This window comes from Arvicola amphibius, chromosome 15 (genome assembly GCF_903992535.2).
Source record: "Arvicola amphibius chromosome 15, mArvAmp1.2, whole genome shotgun sequence".
NCBI lineage: Eukaryota > Metazoa > Chordata > Mammalia > Rodentia > Cricetidae > Arvicola > Arvicola amphibius.
This window is the reverse complement of record NC_052061.1, coordinates 15,986,580-16,004,436: the sequence shown is the minus strand read 5'-3', so window position 1 is coordinate 16,004,436 and position 17,857 is coordinate 15,986,580. Positions and strand designations below refer to the sequence as shown.

Sequence of the window (17,857 nt, the reverse complement as noted above, 5' to 3'; positions counted from 1 at the left end):
TAGTTTAGTGTCTGAGATCCGCGAATCCTGCGGCGGTGCTCCCGAAGGCCAAGGCGGAAGCCGGGCTGCCAGAACTCGCGAATCCCGGGGGCCGGGCTCGGAGGAGGGACTCCGAGCTCAGGAACACGGCGAGCTCACAGACCCAGCTTCAGGAAAGAGGCAGGGCAAGGCCAAGAAACCGGGGCTGGTAGTACGGGCTTCGACCCGGGAAGATGCACAAGAGGAATGGACCCCCGGCACCCCCGGGCCGAGGCGCTGTCACCGCCCGCCAGGTGAGTGTGCGCCCCTCTGCCCACCTGGGAGGGTCTCCTCCCACTCTTCCTCAAGGTCTCTCCTCACCCTTCTTCACACTCGCGGGGAGTGCCCCACCCCCAGAAAAGCCTGATTCTCGCCACCAGGTGAGCCCAGGTCCCCGCCCCCCGAGGTGAGGCTCGCTCCCGACTGTAGGGCCTACTGGCCTGGGCCATCCAGCTTCTGGCTCCCCACCCTGGTTACGGGGAACACCTGTTGCTGCCGCAGTTTCAGCCTGGAAGAGACAGCAATCAGACCAGCTTTTCAAGCCTTTGAATCAGCTGGGCCAGGCCACACTCCTTACTCCCATTGTATAGATCAGTACACCGCGACTCAGGGAGACGTGAAGCCATCTAACCAAGGTCGTAAGAATGAACAGGCTGGCCAGACAGAAATGTCAGTCCAGAGGCGTACAGGAAAACCTGCAGGACTTTGGCCCAACGTCATGCTCCCAGATCCAGACAGAGCCTGTGAGATTTTGATTTGTCCCAACTTTGAACCAGAGAGCCCAGGGCCTAACTCAGTGTTCAGGTCTGAATCTCTCTGACCACCGGTTGGTTCCCTCCTGGCCTTGGTACGTTTGACAGATATATTTGTAACTCTGAGCCACAGTCTTCCCACCTGTGGAATGGAGGCCAGGAAGAGTCCCTAAATGGCATGACAATTGTAAAGACTTACTGAGATATTTATGGAAAATGCTAGGACATAGTATGTAATCATTATTCCCAGTAGGTGGAACCATGCATAATTGGTAGTATTCTATAGGTCCAATTTGGACCTATAGAAAGGGTAATTTTATGTAACTCATCATATTCTATTGGTCATTAGCCAAAACAGGAAGACAGGTCTATAGAAAAGACACGGGTTCACACTGTGGTCAGGGCTTTAATTTTTAATTTTTTTTCCCTTGCCATGCTGGATATGGAACCCAGGGCTTTGCACATGCTAGGGTTAGAATTAGCACTTTGCTGATGAGTGCATCTACCAGCCCACTCTGGTCCATTCTAGACAGGTTCTCTGCTGCTGAGCCTTGAGCTTAAACACTGTTGCTTGGTCTGTGTGTCTCAGCCTCCTAGTCTCCCCAGGAAACAGTTTACTTTTAGAGATTTGGTTCCCACCTTCCATGGGGACTGTCTGGATCTGTCCTGGCCACCTGGGACTGAATGGTGTACGGAAGGTCTAACTGGACAATGGTTGTACCCACAGCTCGGCCTGCTGGTTGATTTTTCCCCAGACGGCCTGATGATCCCTGAGGATGGGGTAAATGATGAGGAACTGGAGGCCGAGTTCTTGGCTTTGGTGGGGGAGCAGCCCCAGGCCCTGGAGAAACTCAGAGGCAAAGGTGAGATGCTCAACACGCTTGAGAACTTGGAACTTCTGCCGCGGACAGTACTTGGAGCTGGGCACAGGGTTAGAAGTGGGGGAGCAAAACAAGACACCCCCCCTGCTTCCTGGAGTCTGGGGTCTAGGTGACAGGGTCAGTTGTGGATGCAGCTGAGCCTTATCCAGTCTGTTTTCTGCCACAACTTTCCTTTTTTAAGGAGTTTTTTGTGTGTCTGTATGTCTGTGTGAGTATACCACATGTGTACAGACAGACATACACGAGAGCTGGAAGAGAGTGTCAGATTCCCAGAGCTGAGGTTACAGGTAGTCGTGAGCCACCCCATGTGGGTGCTGGGAGCCAAACTCGGGTCCTCTGCAAGGGCAGTGTGCACTCATACCCCAAGCCGTCTTCCCAGCTCTGAGTAACTTCAGTATTGACAGTGGCCCTAAGCACAGTGTTGCTTGGTGTTTCGAAGCTGGGGTGGTAACCCTGTCCCTTTGGGAAGCAACATGCACGTTAGCTGGGAGCCACAGGTCTATTGGTCACCCGTTCAGTGTGCACTCGTCAACATACAGAAAACCTTTAGATAGAAGCACACAGAAGGCAAGGCTGAGGGCCAAAAAGACGGCTCAGTGGGTAAAAAAGCTTCCCCGAGCCTGACAGCCCTGTGTTCATTCCTGGGGGTCCAGTCTCCAGGACCCATGTGGTAGAAGGAGAGAAATGACCCTAAAAAATTGTCCTCTGACCTCTACACATGCGCTGTAGCACAATAGTTGCACATATGCATGTGCACACACAAGCCAAATGAATATAAAATCCAACCTTTGTAGTATTTCCCAGTATTTGGCAGATCACTCTCTTACAGAACTGTACAGAGTACTGTTTCCTTAAGCATAAGCACCATGCCAACAAAAGCCTGCTTGATTCGTGGTTTTGTTTTCTGTGTTTCCACCTACCTACATGCAGTGTGGAGGTTAAGTTGATAACCCAAATTTCATGATGCTCTGGATGCCAGGATAACATCCCAGCTGCCTTCTCCCGGATGAGTGTCATTCTGTCCAGTGTATCCATATTGTATCTGCCACACAGGTGACCTGCTAGTTATCTTGTGGCTGTCCAGCTTATCCGACAAGTATACGGAAGCCTTTATTTTACTTGATATATCCCCAAGCACAAGAATGTGCAAGCCTTGGAAGGAAGGTGCTGCTCTCTGCGGATGAGGCAGGGACAGTGTAGGCTTTGCTGCTCCCAGAATTTAATTCAATTTTAGTTCCCACAGTCTACTGTTAAGTTAGAAGCCCAGGGAAGTGAAGTAACTGCTCAAGGCCATACAGTGAGAGCATTACAGAGCTGAGGTTCGAACTCGGGAGCCTGACAGCATAGCTGAGACTGGATAGGGAAGAAATGAATGCTTGGAGGTTGGGGTTGGCAGGTGGCAGGTGGCAGGTGGCGTCAGTCTCGCAGGGCTCCGCGATGGTGGTATGCCACAGTGCTCAGGGAAAGGGGTCTGTTCTTCAGGGCCCTGAGTGTGGGGTGGCTGGCTGAGGCTCTGGGAGGATCCTGCTCTAGCTGAAGCTTTTTCTTGCCTCCAGGTCCCTTGCCAATGGAGGCCATTGAGAAGATGGCCCGGCTCTGCATGAGAGACCTGGATGAGGATGAGGAGGGGACTGATGAGGATGATGTGGAGGCTGATGAGGACCTGCTGGTGAGCACAGGGCCAGGACATGTGGCAGTTTACCATCCCAGTGCCCTGGCCAGCAACCTCTACCTCCTACCCTGGCCATGTATCCCTGCAGGCAGAGCTAAACGAGGTCCTTGGGGAGGAACAGAAGGCTGTGGAGCCCCTGAAGTCTGTGGCCCAGGTATGCCTTCCCTAAGGCTCACCTCTCCCCCCTTCTACATGTGGCACAGGTGACATGCTACCTCTGAACCTCTGGACTGTGGTGTCTCCATCATTAGGGGTGGGAAAGATTGTTCCAGGGGAAACATGTTCATACTATGAGGGGCCCGTTAGGGTGGTCTAATTGGGGTTACTACCCAGATTATACCCCCAATTTTCCTGTAGCCAAAGCCTTCAGGTTCCAACCCAGGAGTAGAGGCCATATTGCAGGAGAGGCTAGCCCTCTACCAGTCTGCAGTGGAGAGTGCCAGGCAAGCTGGAGACAGTGCCAAGATGCGACGCTATGACCGGGGGCTCAAGGTGAGCAGGCCAAGGGCAGGGTGCTAGGACTCTGGACCCAGGAGCGCTGAGCTCCGAATTCCTCTCACTCGTGCCCACACCCTGTTTCAGACACTGGAAAACCTGCTGGCCTCTTCCAGGAAGGGCAATGTCATCAATGAAGCAGACATCCCGCCACTTGTCACATTGGGGAAGGGACCAGCAGCCGGACACAGCCACACCCATGCTACTCCCCACCTGGCTCCTGTGAACCTGCCAGCGTCAGAGTCCAGCATCACCTTGGAGACCCCATCTACTACCACGCAAACCCCTGCCAAGCCTCCCGGTAAATGGTGGGAAGGGCCAGGGTGATTCAGGGTCTATGTTGGCTCTTCAGAGACCTCAGAACATGGGCTGTGCTTACAATATTATTTGACCATAAAAGGGAATGTTTTCATTTTTTTAGCGTGCTCTCACATGGGAGAGCCATTAGGACATGATGCTGAGTGAAGATGCTGTAGAAGACAGGACACTAATCTCATTCCCAAGAAAGCCCCAGGGTTGTCAGACCCATGAGCACAGGAAGTGGAATGGCAGGTGGCATGCTGGGGGGAGGTCAGGAGGGAGTGCTTAACGGGGGTGGAGTTTTAGTTTGGAGAAATATGTTAAAGAGTTGGTGAGGGTGGCTGCACTATTTTGTGGATGTGTATAATGCCACCAGACTATGCACTTAAGAGTTCCAGGACAGCCAGGGCTGTTACACAGAGAAGCCCTGTCTTTAAAAAAGGTAGTTAATAGGTAGGGAGATGGCTGTCAACAGGTAAAGTCCCTGCTGTATAAAAATGAGGTTATGAGTTCAGATCCCAGTGCCTGTGTAGGGAGGGGCATGGTGCTGTGTCTTACAATTCCAGCAGGGAGAAGCAGAGACAGGAGGATCCTTGGGGCTGCTGGCCAGCCAGTCTGGCCAGTCGGTGAGCTCCAAGTTCAATGAGAGACTGTCTCAGAAAGCAGCTGAGGAAGACACAATGAATCAGGTGTGTTGGCACATACGTATCAGTTCAGTACTAAGGAACCTGATGCAGGAGGATTGCACTTGGAGGACAGCTGGTGCTACAGGGAGACCCACCTCAGCAGGAGAGAGAGACCTGGGAAGTGGATAAAGGCTGAGGCCCAGAAGAGGTGGAAAGAGAACCAAGTGCACAAAATTGTCAGCTGACCACCACATGACAGTATAAGAATTTTTTTAAGATTTATTTATTTATTGGGGGCTGGAGAGATGGCTCAGAGGTTAAGAGCATTGCCTGCTCTTCCAAAGGTCCTGAGTTCAATTCCCAGCAACCACATGGTGGCTCACAACCATCTGTAATGGGGTCTGGTGCCCTCTTCTGGCCTGCAGGCATACACACAGACAGAATATTGTATACATAATAAATAAATAAAAAAAAAAGATTTATTTATTTATTATGTATACAACATTCTCCTTCCATGTATGCCTGCACACCAGAGGAGGGCTCCAGATCTCACTACAGATGATTGTGAGCCACCATGTGGTTGCTGGGAATTGAACTCAGGTCCTCTGGAAGAGCAGCCAGTGCTCTTAACCACTGAGCCATCTCTCCAGCCCCCAGTATAAGAATTTTTAAAAGCTTTTTTAAATTATTTATTTATTTTGAATCAGGGTCTCACTGTGTAGCTCTGACTGGCCTGGGAGTCATTGCATAGACCTGGTTGGCTGTGAACTCACTGAGATACAACTGCCTCTGCCTCCTGAGCTCTGAGATTAAAGGTGTGCGCCACCTTTCCTACCCCCCAAAAAAAGAAAAGTATAAAATTTTAACTAAGTTTTATGTATTTTACTCTAATTTGCAAAATAAGTAGAGCCTGGCATGCTGACACACACCTTTTAGTCCCGGTGCTTTGGAGGCAGATCACTTTGAGTTCAAGGCCAGCCTGGTAGCCTGGTCTATATAGCAAGTCTAGACCAGCTAGGGCTTTATAAGACCTCGTCTCACCCCTGGAGAGCATTTGTTAATCAGCTGTTAAGAGCATTTGTTGCTCTTGAAGAAGACCCAGGTTTGGTTCCCAGTTCCCACATGGTGGCTCACAACTGTCTGTAACTCCAGGTTCAAAGGAACTGAAGCCCTCTCTGGCCTCCAAGGGCACCAGGCACTCATGTGGTAAACAAACATGTCTGCAGGCAAAGCACTCGTACACGTGAAACAAATGAATCTAAACATGTTCATTAAAGTAAATGTTGTTGAGTTTCCAATCACTTTTAAATTCACTTTATTTATTTTGGTTTTTTTGAGGCAGGGGTTTCTCTGTGAAACAGTCTTGGCTGTCTTGGAACTCACTCTGTAGACCAGGCTGGCCTCGAACTCACAGAGATTTGCCTGCCTCTGCCTCTCAAGTGCTAGAATTGAAGGCGTGCACCACCACTGCCTGGCTAAATTTTCATTTTTTTTTTTTTTTTTTGGTTTTTCGAGACAGGGTTTCTCTGCAGCTTTTTTTAAGAGCCTGTCCTGGAACTAGCTCTTGTAGACCAGGCTGGCCTCGAACTCACAGAGATCCGCCTGCCTCTGCCTCCCGAGTGCTGGGATTAAAGGCGTGCGCCACCACCGCCCGGCTAAATTTTCATTTTTTAATTGGGGGTGGGGTTGTCCATGCCACGGAATGTTTGCAAAGATCAGAGGATAATCCTTGTGAGTCAGTTCCCTCCTCCCACTATGTGGATTCCAGGGTTCAAACTGAGGCCACCAGGTGGTAGCAGATGCCTTTACCTGCTGCATTTCCTGGTCAGAAAGACTGCAGTTGGAGCCAGTGGTATAGTTAGCCTAGCATGTGGGAGGCCCTGCACTCCACCATCAGCCTTGAAAACATCAGATGCCACAAAGCAGGAAAAGGCACATAGTTATCTCTTTATAATACTCATAGTTTTAAGGTACTTTAATAGTTTTGGCTACTTTTAAACTTTAAGAAGATCTCTGACAGATTGAAAGGGAATATAGCAGGGTTTTTTGTTTGTTTGTTTGTTTTGTTTTTCTTTTTTCGAGACAGGGTGTCTCTGTGGCTTTGGGGCCTGTCCTGGAACTCACTTTGTAGACCAGGTTGACCTCGAACTCACAGAGATCTGCTTGCCTCTGCCTCCCGAGTGTGGGGATTAAAGACGTGCTCCACCACTGCCAACTTTTATAGCAGGTTTTAAAGAATTCTTGGGGGAGAAACTCTACTGCTAAGAACCTCCAGGTCTAGGATTGAATGTCCCTCATGCCACCTGAAAGCTGAGTGATGCTGGCAGAAAGCATGCCCTCTCTAAGCCTCAGGTGTTCATCTATAAAATGGGCTCAAAACTTAGTGGTGAGAGTCAAGTAGACAGTGTGAGGTGAGCTTGGCCTGGGCTTCTTGTGTGTTGTTGGTGTTGGTGTTGGTGTTGGTGTTGTTGTTGTTGTTGTTGTTGTTGTTGTTGTTCTTCTTCTTCTTCTTCTTCTTCTTCTTCTTCTTCTTCTTCTTCTTCTTCTTCTTCTTCTTCTTCTTCTTCTTCTTCTATTGATTTTTATTGAGTTCTACATTTTTCTCTGCTCCCCTCTCTGCCTTTCCCCTCCCCGCTTCAACCCTCCCCCAAGGTCCCCATGCACCCAATTTACTCAGGATAGCTTGTCTTTTTCTACTTCCCATGGAGATTAGATTTATGTAAGTCTCTCTTAGGGTCCTCTTTGTTGTCTAAATTCTCTGGGATTGTGGTTTGTGGGCTGGTTTTCTTTGCTTTATGTTTAAAAATCACTTATAAGTGAGTACATGTGATAATTGTCTTTCTGTGTCTGGGTTACCTCACTCAAAATGATCTTTTCTAGCTCCATTCATTTTCCTGCAAAATTCAAGATGTTATTTTTTTCTGCTGCATAGTACTCCACTGTATAAATGTGCCACATTTTCTTTATCCATTCTTCAGTCTAGGGGCATTTAGGTTGTTTCCAGATTCTGACTATGACAAACAATGCTGCTATGAACATAGTTGAGCACATGTCCTTGTGGCACGATTGAGTATCCTTTGGATATATACTCAAAAGTGGTATTACTGGGTCTTGAGGAAGGTTGTTTCCTAATTTTCTGAGAAATCACCACACTGACATCCAAAGGGGTTATACCAGCTTGCATTCCCACCAGCAATGCAGGAGTGTTCCCTTTTCCCCACAACCTCTCCAGCATAAGTTGTCATCCGTGTTTTTGATCTTGGCCATTCTTACAGATGTTAAGATGGAATCTCAGAGTTTTTTGGTTTGCATTTCTCTGATGACTAAGGATGTTGAACATTTCCTTAAGTGTCTTTCAGCCATTTTAGATTCCTCTGTTGAGAGTTCTCTGTTTAGGTCTGTACTCCATTTTTTTTAAATTGTATTATGTGTTCTTTTGGTGTCCAATTTCTTGAGTTCTTTTTATATTTAAAAGATCAGACCTCCGTCTGATGTGGGGTTAGTGAAGATCTTTTCCCATTCTGTAGGCTGTCATTTTGTCTTGTTGACCGTGTCCTTTGCTTTACAGAAGCTTTTCAGTTTCAGGAGGTCCCATTTATTGTTTCTCTCAGTGTCTGTGCTGCTGGGGTTCTATTTAGGAAGTGGTTCCCTGTGCCAAGCGTTCAAGTGTCTTCCTACTTTCTCTTTTTTAAGGTTCAATGTGGCTGGCTTTATGTTGAGGTCTTTGATTCATTTGGACTTGAGTTTTGTGCATGGTGATAGATATGGGTCTATTTTCATTCTTCTACATGTTGATATCCAGTTATGCCAGCACCATTTGTTAAATATGGTTTATTTTTTCCATTTGATATTTTTTGCTTCTTTGTCAAAAATCAGGTGTTCAAAGATGTGTGGATTGATATCCGGTTCTTACATTTAGTTCCATTGGTCCTCCTGTCTGTTCTTATGCCAGTACCAGGCTGTTTTCAGTACTGTAGCTCTGTAGTAGAGTTTGAAGTCAGGGATTGTGATGCCTCCAGAAGTTCTTTTATTGTACAGGATTGTTTTGGCTATCCTGGGTTTTTTGCTTTTCCATGTGAAGCTGAGTACCGTTCTTTCGAGGTCTGTGAAGAATTTTGCTGGGATTTGATGGGCAGTGTTCCTCTTCTTTCCAGGTCCCTGCAGCCCCCTCGCCCAGTTGCAGAGCCTCCAGCATGAGTACAAACTGGCTGCCCTCCATGCCAAGCATCAGGGCGACACTGCCGCGGCCACCAGACACTTGAGGGTGGCCAAGGTGTGTTTCGACCCTCAGGTGGGGCCTACTGGAAGGAGACGGAGACAGAGGGCAGACTTCCATTCTGCTAGCTCCTCTAGTCAGCTGCCATCCTCTCTGCCCGGCATCATGTCTCAGTACTGGAGGGCATTGGAGGGTGGCCCCAGGGAGAGGCAGGGCATGGAACACCCCCCGGGATCCTGGTAGCCCCCTCCTTACCCATCTCATTCTTTCTTCCAGAGTTTCGACCCTGTCCTGGAGGCTCTGAGCCGTGGGGAACTGGTGGACCTTTCCCGCCTGCCCCCTCCACCTGGTAAGGACCCTATCCCATATCCCATGCCCCCTCCTCCTGGTGAGGACCCTATCCCGTGGCCCCTCCTCCTGGTGAGGACCCTATCCCGTGGCCCCTCCTCCTGGTGAGGACCCTATCCCGTGCCCCCTCCTCCTGGTGAGGACCCTATGCCGTGCCCCCTCCTCCTGGTGAGGACCCTATCCCGTGGCCCCTCCTCCTGGTGAGGACCCTATCCCGTGGCCCCTCCTCCTGGTGAGGACCCTATGCCATACACTCTCCTACTCCTACTATTCATCTTGGTGCTGCCCAAGATCACCAAGAAAGCCCCTCACTGGGCTGGGCCTCTCTGTCACCAGACCAGCTGTCTCCAGAGCCCCCTTTGCCAGCAGCACAATCTTTGACCCCTGCCTCAGCACCCATCAGACCAGGTAGGCCGCTGAGCTCCTTGGAGGTGGGCAGACAGGGCCTGTGCTCCACTTCCTTCCACCCTTAATCTGCTTGCCACCTCCTCTGGCCCAGAGGTTCCCCAGCCTCCACGGAGCCTCCTGGAGGCGCTGGAGCAGCGAATGGAGCGGTACCATGTGGCTGCGGCCCAGGCCAAGGCCAAGGGTGATCAGCGGAAGGCACGCATGCACGAACGCATTGTCAAGGTGTGTAGGGGTCCAGTGAGTGCTCCTGGGACTTCTCTCAGGTCCTCCTAACACCTCTGTGCCTTGTAGCAATACCAAGACGCCATTCGAGCCCACAAGGCAGGCCGAGCTGTGGATGTGACTGAGCTGCCAGTACCCCCAGGTAGGCTACACCTCTAGGAAGGCCCTACCCCAAGTATGTTTCCCCCAAGGTAAAGTCTATCCCAAGGTAGTCCCCCCATCCCACACCCTCTACTCCTGGTTCTTTGCTGGTCCGTTCCTGCCTGCAGGCTGCCTCATACAGCCATGGCTGTGTACCCGGGAGCTTTGCAAGCCTCTTAACCAGAGTGAAGTGAGTCATGACAAAAATGTTTGTATCAGGGAAACTGGAAAGTTCTCAAAATCAAGAGGTTGTTTTGGAGCCTATTCTATCTTCCAGCTGTCTCCCTCCTTCCCTCTCTACTTCATTCCATTCACCCCTGCCAAGCCGCAGGCTTTGACTTTCCAGAACCTCCCTCAGCCTCCCGCCAGTCCTCAGAGTAGAAACCTCTTAAGTTGTCAGCTGCCTACCTGTCACCTGTGGAAAGTCATCTTCCACTTCTGGGAGCCCTCTCCCAGCTGAGGCCCACCTGACAGAGTCTCTTAGAACCTGCCTGGGACCTGGAGGTTCGGCAAGAGAAGCAAGTACCGTGGGAAGGAAGGAGGAGTCTGGCACTTAGAGGACCCCACACTCCTCCACTCAGTCTCAGGGCAGGCTGGACAGTCCAGCGGTGGTTGGACACTTATCTAGCATGCACAAAGCCCCAGAGTTCATCTTTGGTATGCAGAAAGCAGGAAGACTGGCATGGCACAGACAGGGCCTGTGCTCCACTTCCTTCCACCCTAATCTGCTTGCCACCTTCTCTAGCCCAGAGGTTCCCCAGCCTCCAAGGAGCCTCCTATAATGCTAGTACTGGGAGGCTAAGACAGGAGGATTGCAAGTTTAAGGCCAACCCAAGCTACATAGTGAGGCTGTTTCAGAAAACCAACAAAAAGAAAGGCCTGGGTTCCTTAGGGGAGGAGAGATTGATGACACCCTCAAAAGAGTGGGAGGAGGGACTGGTGGCATCCTCACAATAGTTGGAAGGCATTGACCAGGTCACTCTGCTGTCCAGGCTTCCCCCCAATTCAGGGCTTGGAGAATGCAGAGCCCACCCAGCAAAGCCTGGCAGGAGTTCTGGAAACTGCCATGAAGCTTGCTAACCATGATGAAGGCTCAGAGGAGGAAGAGGATGAGACTCCTAAAAAGGTGCAAGGGTCAGGGCCGAGGTGGGGTGCAACAACGGGCCCAAGTAGGAGTGAGGCAGCCCCACACCATAGGCCTGCCCCTTCTTGGCTGTGGGGCTGTGGGCAGACCATTCTGCTCCCTGAGCCTCAGTCCTTTCATCTACAGCATGGGTGCAGAGTAGCCGCCCTGTGCAGAGCCACTGCAGAGAGAAGGTAGTAGCAGGACTGTAGATGTGGACATGCTGAGAATAGCCACGCAGGTGGCTCATACCTGGAATCTCAGCCCTGGAGAGGAGTTCAAAGCCAGCTTCGGCCACATAATGAGTTTGAGGACACAGAGACAGGTCCTTGGTTTTGGGTTCTGACACTTGAGAATGAGTCATTGCAGGCCCTGGGAATACCCTGACCTCTATCTATCCCTGTGCAGCAAAATACCCCTGCTGCCCCCACAACCCAGCTGAAGTCCTCACCCTCCAAAGCACCCGCATCAGGACCAGCCCCAACAGGCAAAGCAGTTCCCAAGGGTACATCCACCAGGGGTAAGTATACCCACCTGCCCTGGCTACCCAGGCCAACCTGACTCCCATGGGCTGGGCAGCCCCCACTAAAGCCTCCCCACCTACAGCCCAGCAGCAACTGGCCTTCCTGGAGGGTCGTAAGAAGCAGCTTCTGCAGGCTGCACTGCGTGCCAAGCAAAAGAATGACGTAGAGGGCGCCAAGATGCATCTGCGCCAGGCCAAAGGGCTAGAGCCCATGCTAGAGGCCTCTCGCAACGGGCTGCCTGTGGACATCGCCAAGGTGAGACCTCTATGCTCACGCATGCCGCCTGTAGGCCCCTTAGCAACCATGTGACCTAGAATGTATTAGTCATCCTTTAAGCTGCTGTGACAAATAGACCCTGGAAGACAGTAGTTGAAAGGAGACAGTTATTTCTTTCATGTCAACTTATGACCGGCTAGGCTCTATAACAGGGTGCCTGAGGGACCCAGGCTCCTTTTATGGCTTCCAGGCTTTTCATCTTCCTAGGGTCTTATCCCTATGGATCACCGACCCATTGCCTTCTGCCCTTGGAAAGGGTGGAGTAAACGGACAGAGTGGCTTAAAGGAGTCATTGCAGGCCCCAAGACCGCCGCCCTGACCTCTGTTCCTCTACAGCAAAACACCCCTGCTGCCTCCAGAACCAGGCCTTTTGCTTATCTCCCATTGGCCAGAGCTAGCCATGTGGCCATACTGAACTGCAGAGGTTTCTGGGGCTTGGAGCAATGCTATATGCCATCACTAGGGAAGAGACTCGAATCTCTGGGAGACAGTTAACAGATTCTGCCACTTTGGGTAGCACTGTTCACTCAGAACATTGTTTTAGTCTTCGGAGACCTGAAGACTGATTCCCACCTGAAAATCAGGCAGGATCTCAGAATGCCTTTATGATAGACAGCAGCATCTATGACAGAAAGTCTGTATGGAGCACACCCTGGGGCCTGGGAACCTAATGCTGAACAAAACAGACAAACATTCCCACCCTTGTGGGCCACACATTCTAGCTAGGGAGACCACACTGCACACAGGTAAATCCAGAGCTTTCCTGTGGCCCATGGGTTTTTTTTGTTTGTTTGTTTGTTTGTTTGTTTTTTGGTTTTTCGAGACAGGGTTTCCCTGTAGTTTCTAGAGCCTGTCCTGGAACTAGCTCTTGTGGACCAGGCTGGCCTTGAACTCAGAGATCCGCCTGCCTCTGCTGGGATTAAAGGCATGCGCCACCACTGCCCGGCTGGCCCATGGTTTTGCATGATCTGCCTTACCCTTCACTTCCTCCATCTCAGACCCCAGCCCCACTCCAGCCTCAGGGCCTTCCCACCTGCCCTCTCACCCTGGAATGCGCCCCAAGCTGGACAGTTGTTGGACTGACTCCCTCTCCATATATTTCTATAAAGATAGGGTCTCTGTACTGTACACAGGCAGGCCTTGAACTCACTGTGTATCCTATGCTGTCCTCTGACTTCCGATTCTCTTGCCCCAGTCTCTGTGTTAAAATCACCGGTGAGCCACCGTGCTTGGCTGTGTCTATTCCTGCTGCATCCCTAGTCCCCCAGCCACAGATCAGGACCTCACATGTACAGGGCTGCCCAGACAGGGGCTTGGATGCCCAGAGGATGGCTTTGTTATGTCAGGCAGTGTAGGAACTGAAGGGAGACCCCAGACACCAGAGATAAAGAGGCAGGGAAGAGGACAGATCCCCAGACAGGCTGCTCCTAGTGGGCCAGCAGCCCCTTGCCTACCAGCCTCATCCTCCACAGGTGCCACCCGCTCCTGTCAACAAGGACGATTTTGTGCTGGTGCAGCGGCCTGGCCCAGGCCTGTCTCAGGAGGCTGTGCGTCGCTACGGGGAGCTTACCAAACTCCTGAGACAGCAACATGAAGTGAGGTCCCACCCATGACCCTATCCCGTCCCTTTTACCGTTCCTCCTGGCCTTCCATCCATACTCAGCGCTTTCCCCACAGATGTGTCTGAACCACGCCACACAGTTCACCCATCTGGGTAACATTGCTGAAACTATCAAGTAAGTGCCTGCCTCGCGGGTACCTGCGCTGGAACCCAGCTGACCAGGGCCCCAAGCAATACCTTTTCCTGCAGGTTTGAGAAGCTGGCAGAAGACTGTAAGCGGAGCATGGACACCCTAAAGCAAGCCTTTGCCCGCAGTCTGCCCACACCTGCTGCCCGCTTTGAGCAGAGGACCTTCAGTGTCATCAAGTAGGGCCCAAAGCCCCCTGGCTGGGGTATTGCTGGGGAGGGATCTACACTTCTGGAAGCTATTGCAGGACTCAACTCTGGTCAAGAGTAAATGCACAGTAGGAGCACAGACATGCCAAGATTCTGGGCACGCATGCAGTGCTGCATTGACTAGGTCCCCGGCTGACACTTGGAGACACTCAGACAATGATTAAGTGAGAGGAAGGGGCTGGGTGTGTAGCTCAGTCGGTAGAATGCTTACCCAGCATGTATGAGATCCTGGGACCCAGGACCTCAAACCAGAAGTACCTGTAGGAGGATCAGGAATTCAAGGTCATCACTGGCTACATATGAGTTTTTGGCCAGCCTGTGCTACACAGCAGCTGGAATCCTGGCTGGTCCAGGGATACAGAGTAAACGGCGCAGCTAAGACGCTGCTATGTGCACAATAGGTACACAAATAACACTGGCAAACGAGGGCCAGTGAAGAGGGTCAGCAGGTAAGTAAAGGACCTGCCACCAGCCTGACAACCCGAGTTCAAAGGAAAGGAACTCTCAAAGCTTCTTCTCCGACCTTCACATGTATGACATGGCACACCTGCATGCATGCACTTGAACACATGCATGTGTATGTAAACACAATAAATACAGACACAGAAATAGAAGTGAGTATCAAATAAATATATGAGCACTGAACAGAGCCCAGAAGTCAGATAAGGGAATGCCTAACTCTACAGCCTGAACTCTAGAGGGACACCCCCACAATCTAGAGGGAAATGAGAGCTACAGGCTGAAGCTGAGGTGCCGCCTCTGTTTCCTTGCTTACTGAAAGGATCTTTCCGGACCTGAGCAACAACGACATGCTTCTGTTTATCGTGAAGGGCATCAACTTGCCCACACCCACAGGTGAGGGTGGCTCAGAAGCAAGGGTGGGATAGTCTCTTTCCCAAGGTCTGACCCTTGTTTACCTGCAGGGCTGTCCCCCAGTGACCTGGATGCCTTTGTCCGGTTTGACTTCCCTTATCCCAATGTGGTAGGTGCAATCTCTGAGTAGGTGGGGACCAGGAAGCAAGACAAGCAGGAAGTCTAGGTCTAGCCTGGATCTGATCATTCGTTCCTCCTCCCTGATACAGGAAGAAGCTCAAAAAGACAAGACCAGTGTGATCAAAAATACAGATTCCCCCGGTGAGTCACCTGTCTGCTGTAGAAGAAGACCTGGAATTGGGGGACAGAGTGGGGTTGTAGCTTAGGTGTACCCCAACATGCATAAGCCCCAGGTTTCATCCCTTGCACTCTCAAAAAGAAAAAGGAAAAAAAAAAAGCAAGAACCACGGAAAGATGGCTCAGTAGGTAAAGCAATTGTAGTGCAAGCTCAAGTGTGTGAATTCGAATCTCCAGATCTGACTTAAAAGCAGCGCAGTAACATGCCTCTGTAATCCCACATTACTATGGTGAGGTGAGGACAAGCGAGCCTGTGGGCCACTTAGGCTGGGGTGCACAAATGAAACATTGTCTCAAACAAGGCTGATGGTGAAGACTGATACCTGAGGTGGTGCTTTGACCACTACAATGACACACACACACAGCCAGTGCACACTCCCACACAGCCAGTTTCTTCTCATCCTTCCCTCCTTCCCTGCATAGAATTTAAGGAACAGTTCAAACTCTGCATCAACCGTGGCCACCGTGGCTTCCGAAGGGCCATCCAAACCAAGGGCATCAAGTTCGAAGTGGTCCACAAGGGGTAAGCCAGAGATGGCAGGTTCTAGGCTCCAGGGTTGTGAAGCAGCCTGCCTGCCTCACAACTTCCTGCACCTTCCCACACAGGGGGCTGTTCAAGACTGACAGGGTGCTGGGCACAGCCCAGCTGAAACTGGATATGCTGGAGACGGCGTGCGAAGTCCATGAGATCCTGGAGGTGAGGGCGGTGGGTGCATGTAGACTTGGAGCATGCTGGTCTGCTGTCACCAGTGTCACCCCAGCTCCTGTGTGAGATCGCTGTTCTTGCCCACACACCCCTTCTTATTCCTACCTAGGTTTTGGATGGACGCCGGCCCACTGGGGGGCGGCTTGAAGTGATGGTCCGGATCCGGGAGCCACTGACAGCCCAGCAGTTGGAGACTACAACGGAGAGGTGGCTGGTCATTGACCACCTCCCAGCAGCTGTGCCCACAGTGAGTCCTGCTCATCAGCCACCCCTGAGAGGAGGGCTGGGCTCAGGGACTCAGTACTCATTAGACTGACTCTCTGTACCAAAACAGGTCACTGGTCCCAAAGCAAAGGTGCCTCCCATCACTACCTCTTGGAGGGATTCAGGGAACAGGTGAGTCTGGGCGAGGTCACACTGAGGTGAACGCTCTTGTCTCTCAGCTCCTTCCGTGGTTTCCGTGGCCCATCAGACCATGTCCTGTCTGGCGTCAGAGCCGGTCTCGAATCCTCCCCTTGGGGAATTGGGTTCAGAAGACTCTACATGTCCTTTTGTGATCTGCCCATTGTCAGCATCCTCAGCCCCTCTGTCTCCACTCTGTCCTCTCTCAGTTCATGGACATGTCCACTGCTGTCTGTCTCCCCCTAGCAGGTCTCACTCACTCATGATCCCCCTGCCTGAGTGCTGGGGCGACGGACAGGTCTGCTTTTCTCTGGTCTCTGGACTCTTTGAGGCCCCTCTGAGATCCCTTACCCCCGTGCCCCGCCCAGCCGACTCCTTTGGATCCCCACCACTCCTCTGTGCCTGTCATTCTCCTCTCTGCCCTGCAGGTCAGCACGTCCCCTGCACAGCCTGAGTGTGCTGGCCTTTGACCAAGAGCGGCTAGAAAGGAAGGTGGGTGCCTGGCCTGCTGGGCTCAGTGCGGTGGGCTTAGGAGTGGACTTCAGATTGGCTCAGAGTCCCCTTTGTACCCTCCAGATCCTGGCCTTGAGGCAGGCACGCCGGCCTGTGCCTCCAGAAGTGGCCCAGCAGTACCAGGACGTAGTGCAGCGTAGCCAGTGGCAGAGGGCACAGCTGGAGCAGGGGGGCGCTGCCATCCGCAAGGGTAGGAGCAGGAGTGGGGCTGGGGAGGGTGTATCTAGTGAGGGAGGAACTATAGAAGGGGCTGGAGAGACCTGTGTGCAGGGGGTAGGGAACTGAGGATCCCCATGGAATGGGACAGAGACAAAAGTGGGAGAAGCAGCTGCCTGACCCTAACCCCACTGCCACTTCTCAAGAGTATGCAACCCATCTGGAGCGCCAGCTGCACTTCTATACAGAGGCCGCCCGGCGCTTGGGCTATGACGGAAGCAGGGTAAGCCAGACCCCTGTGGTGGATGCTCAGGTATGGGGCAGACTCTGCCCCTATTTTATATTAAAAAATTAGCTGGACTGTCAGCTAATCGTCCCTTCCTCTAGGAGGCTGCGAAGGAGGCACTGTACCGGCGGAATCTGGTGGAGAGCGAGGTGAGTGGCCAGAGGGGCTGAGGGCACATGTGATGATGGTCTCCTGACCCTCTGTGTCTCCCCAGCTGCAGCGACTCCGCAGGTGAGGCTCATCTCTGGACTACAGGCCCCAAAGTCCAGTGCCAGGCAGCGCTCCAGGGCCACCGAGCAGACAAGCAGACAATCAGCGGACAGTTGGTTCTGGACTCACCCTGTCCAGGCCGGCCCCAGGGACATCGTGACAGCACCCTCATCCCAGTGTGGCTGGGCAGGCCTTGGAGAGTCCTGTTTGCACATTCAGGAGCATCTGGAGCAGAGGGTGGCTGGGACACAAGCCCAGAGGGCCCTGCAAGCACTTTACTTCCTGCCCCTCCCCAGTCTGAACCCCACAGCCCTCTCCAAAGATGCCCCTGCGGCTGTCAAACTCAGCTGACTCTCCAGGGGCTGTACTGACCCATTTGGGATCACCCCCAGGGCCAACACAGAATAAACAGCCAAGGCCATACCTGCTTCAGCTCTGTCTTTTTTTCCCTGATG

At 51.9% G+C, this 17,857-nt stretch overlaps 1 protein-coding gene across 1 annotated transcript; it reads left to right on the top strand.

The window, feature by feature from the left end:
• Nucleotides 1-4: 4 nt before the first annotated feature.
• On the top strand, nucleotides 5-17,823 carry Cc2d1a (coiled-coil and C2 domain containing 1A). Its single transcript, XM_038312919.2, has 29 exons — nucleotides 5-272; nucleotides 1,498-1,633; nucleotides 3,208-3,320; nucleotides 3,412-3,477; nucleotides 3,681-3,815; nucleotides 3,906-4,119; nucleotides 8,899-9,017; nucleotides 9,237-9,309; nucleotides 9,645-9,716; nucleotides 9,808-9,938; nucleotides 10,008-10,080; nucleotides 11,072-11,205; nucleotides 11,611-11,722; nucleotides 11,809-11,981; nucleotides 13,475-13,597; nucleotides 13,680-13,738; nucleotides 13,813-13,929; nucleotides 14,741-14,814; nucleotides 14,883-14,941; nucleotides 15,042-15,093; nucleotides 15,553-15,652; nucleotides 15,736-15,826; nucleotides 15,945-16,082; nucleotides 16,170-16,231; nucleotides 16,666-16,729; nucleotides 16,814-16,940; nucleotides 17,113-17,189; nucleotides 17,294-17,341; nucleotides 17,407-17,823. The coding sequence occupies exons 1-29, from the start codon at nucleotides 213-215 to the stop codon at nucleotides 17,425-17,427; spliced, it is 2,823 nt and encodes a 940-aa protein (XP_038168847.1). The 5' UTR covers nucleotides 5-212; the 3' UTR covers nucleotides 17,428-17,823.
• The last annotated feature ends 34 nt before the right edge of the window (nucleotides 17,824-17,857 follow it).

Excerpts from the sequence above, each read along its gene's own strand:
- Cc2d1a (XM_038312919.2), top strand. The coding sequence starts at position 213 with ATGCACAAGAGGAATGGACCCCCGGCACCCCCGGGCCGAGGCGCTGTC. Across the intron at positions 16,083-16,169 it reads TCCCAGCAGCTGTGCCCACA|GTCACTGGTCCCAAAGCAAA; the intron begins GTGAGTCCTGCT and ends GTACCAAAACAG. Across the intron at positions 16,730-16,813 it reads AAGAGCGGCTAGAAAGGAAG|ATCCTGGCCTTGAGGCAGGC; the intron begins GTGGGTGCCTGG and ends TGTACCCTCCAG.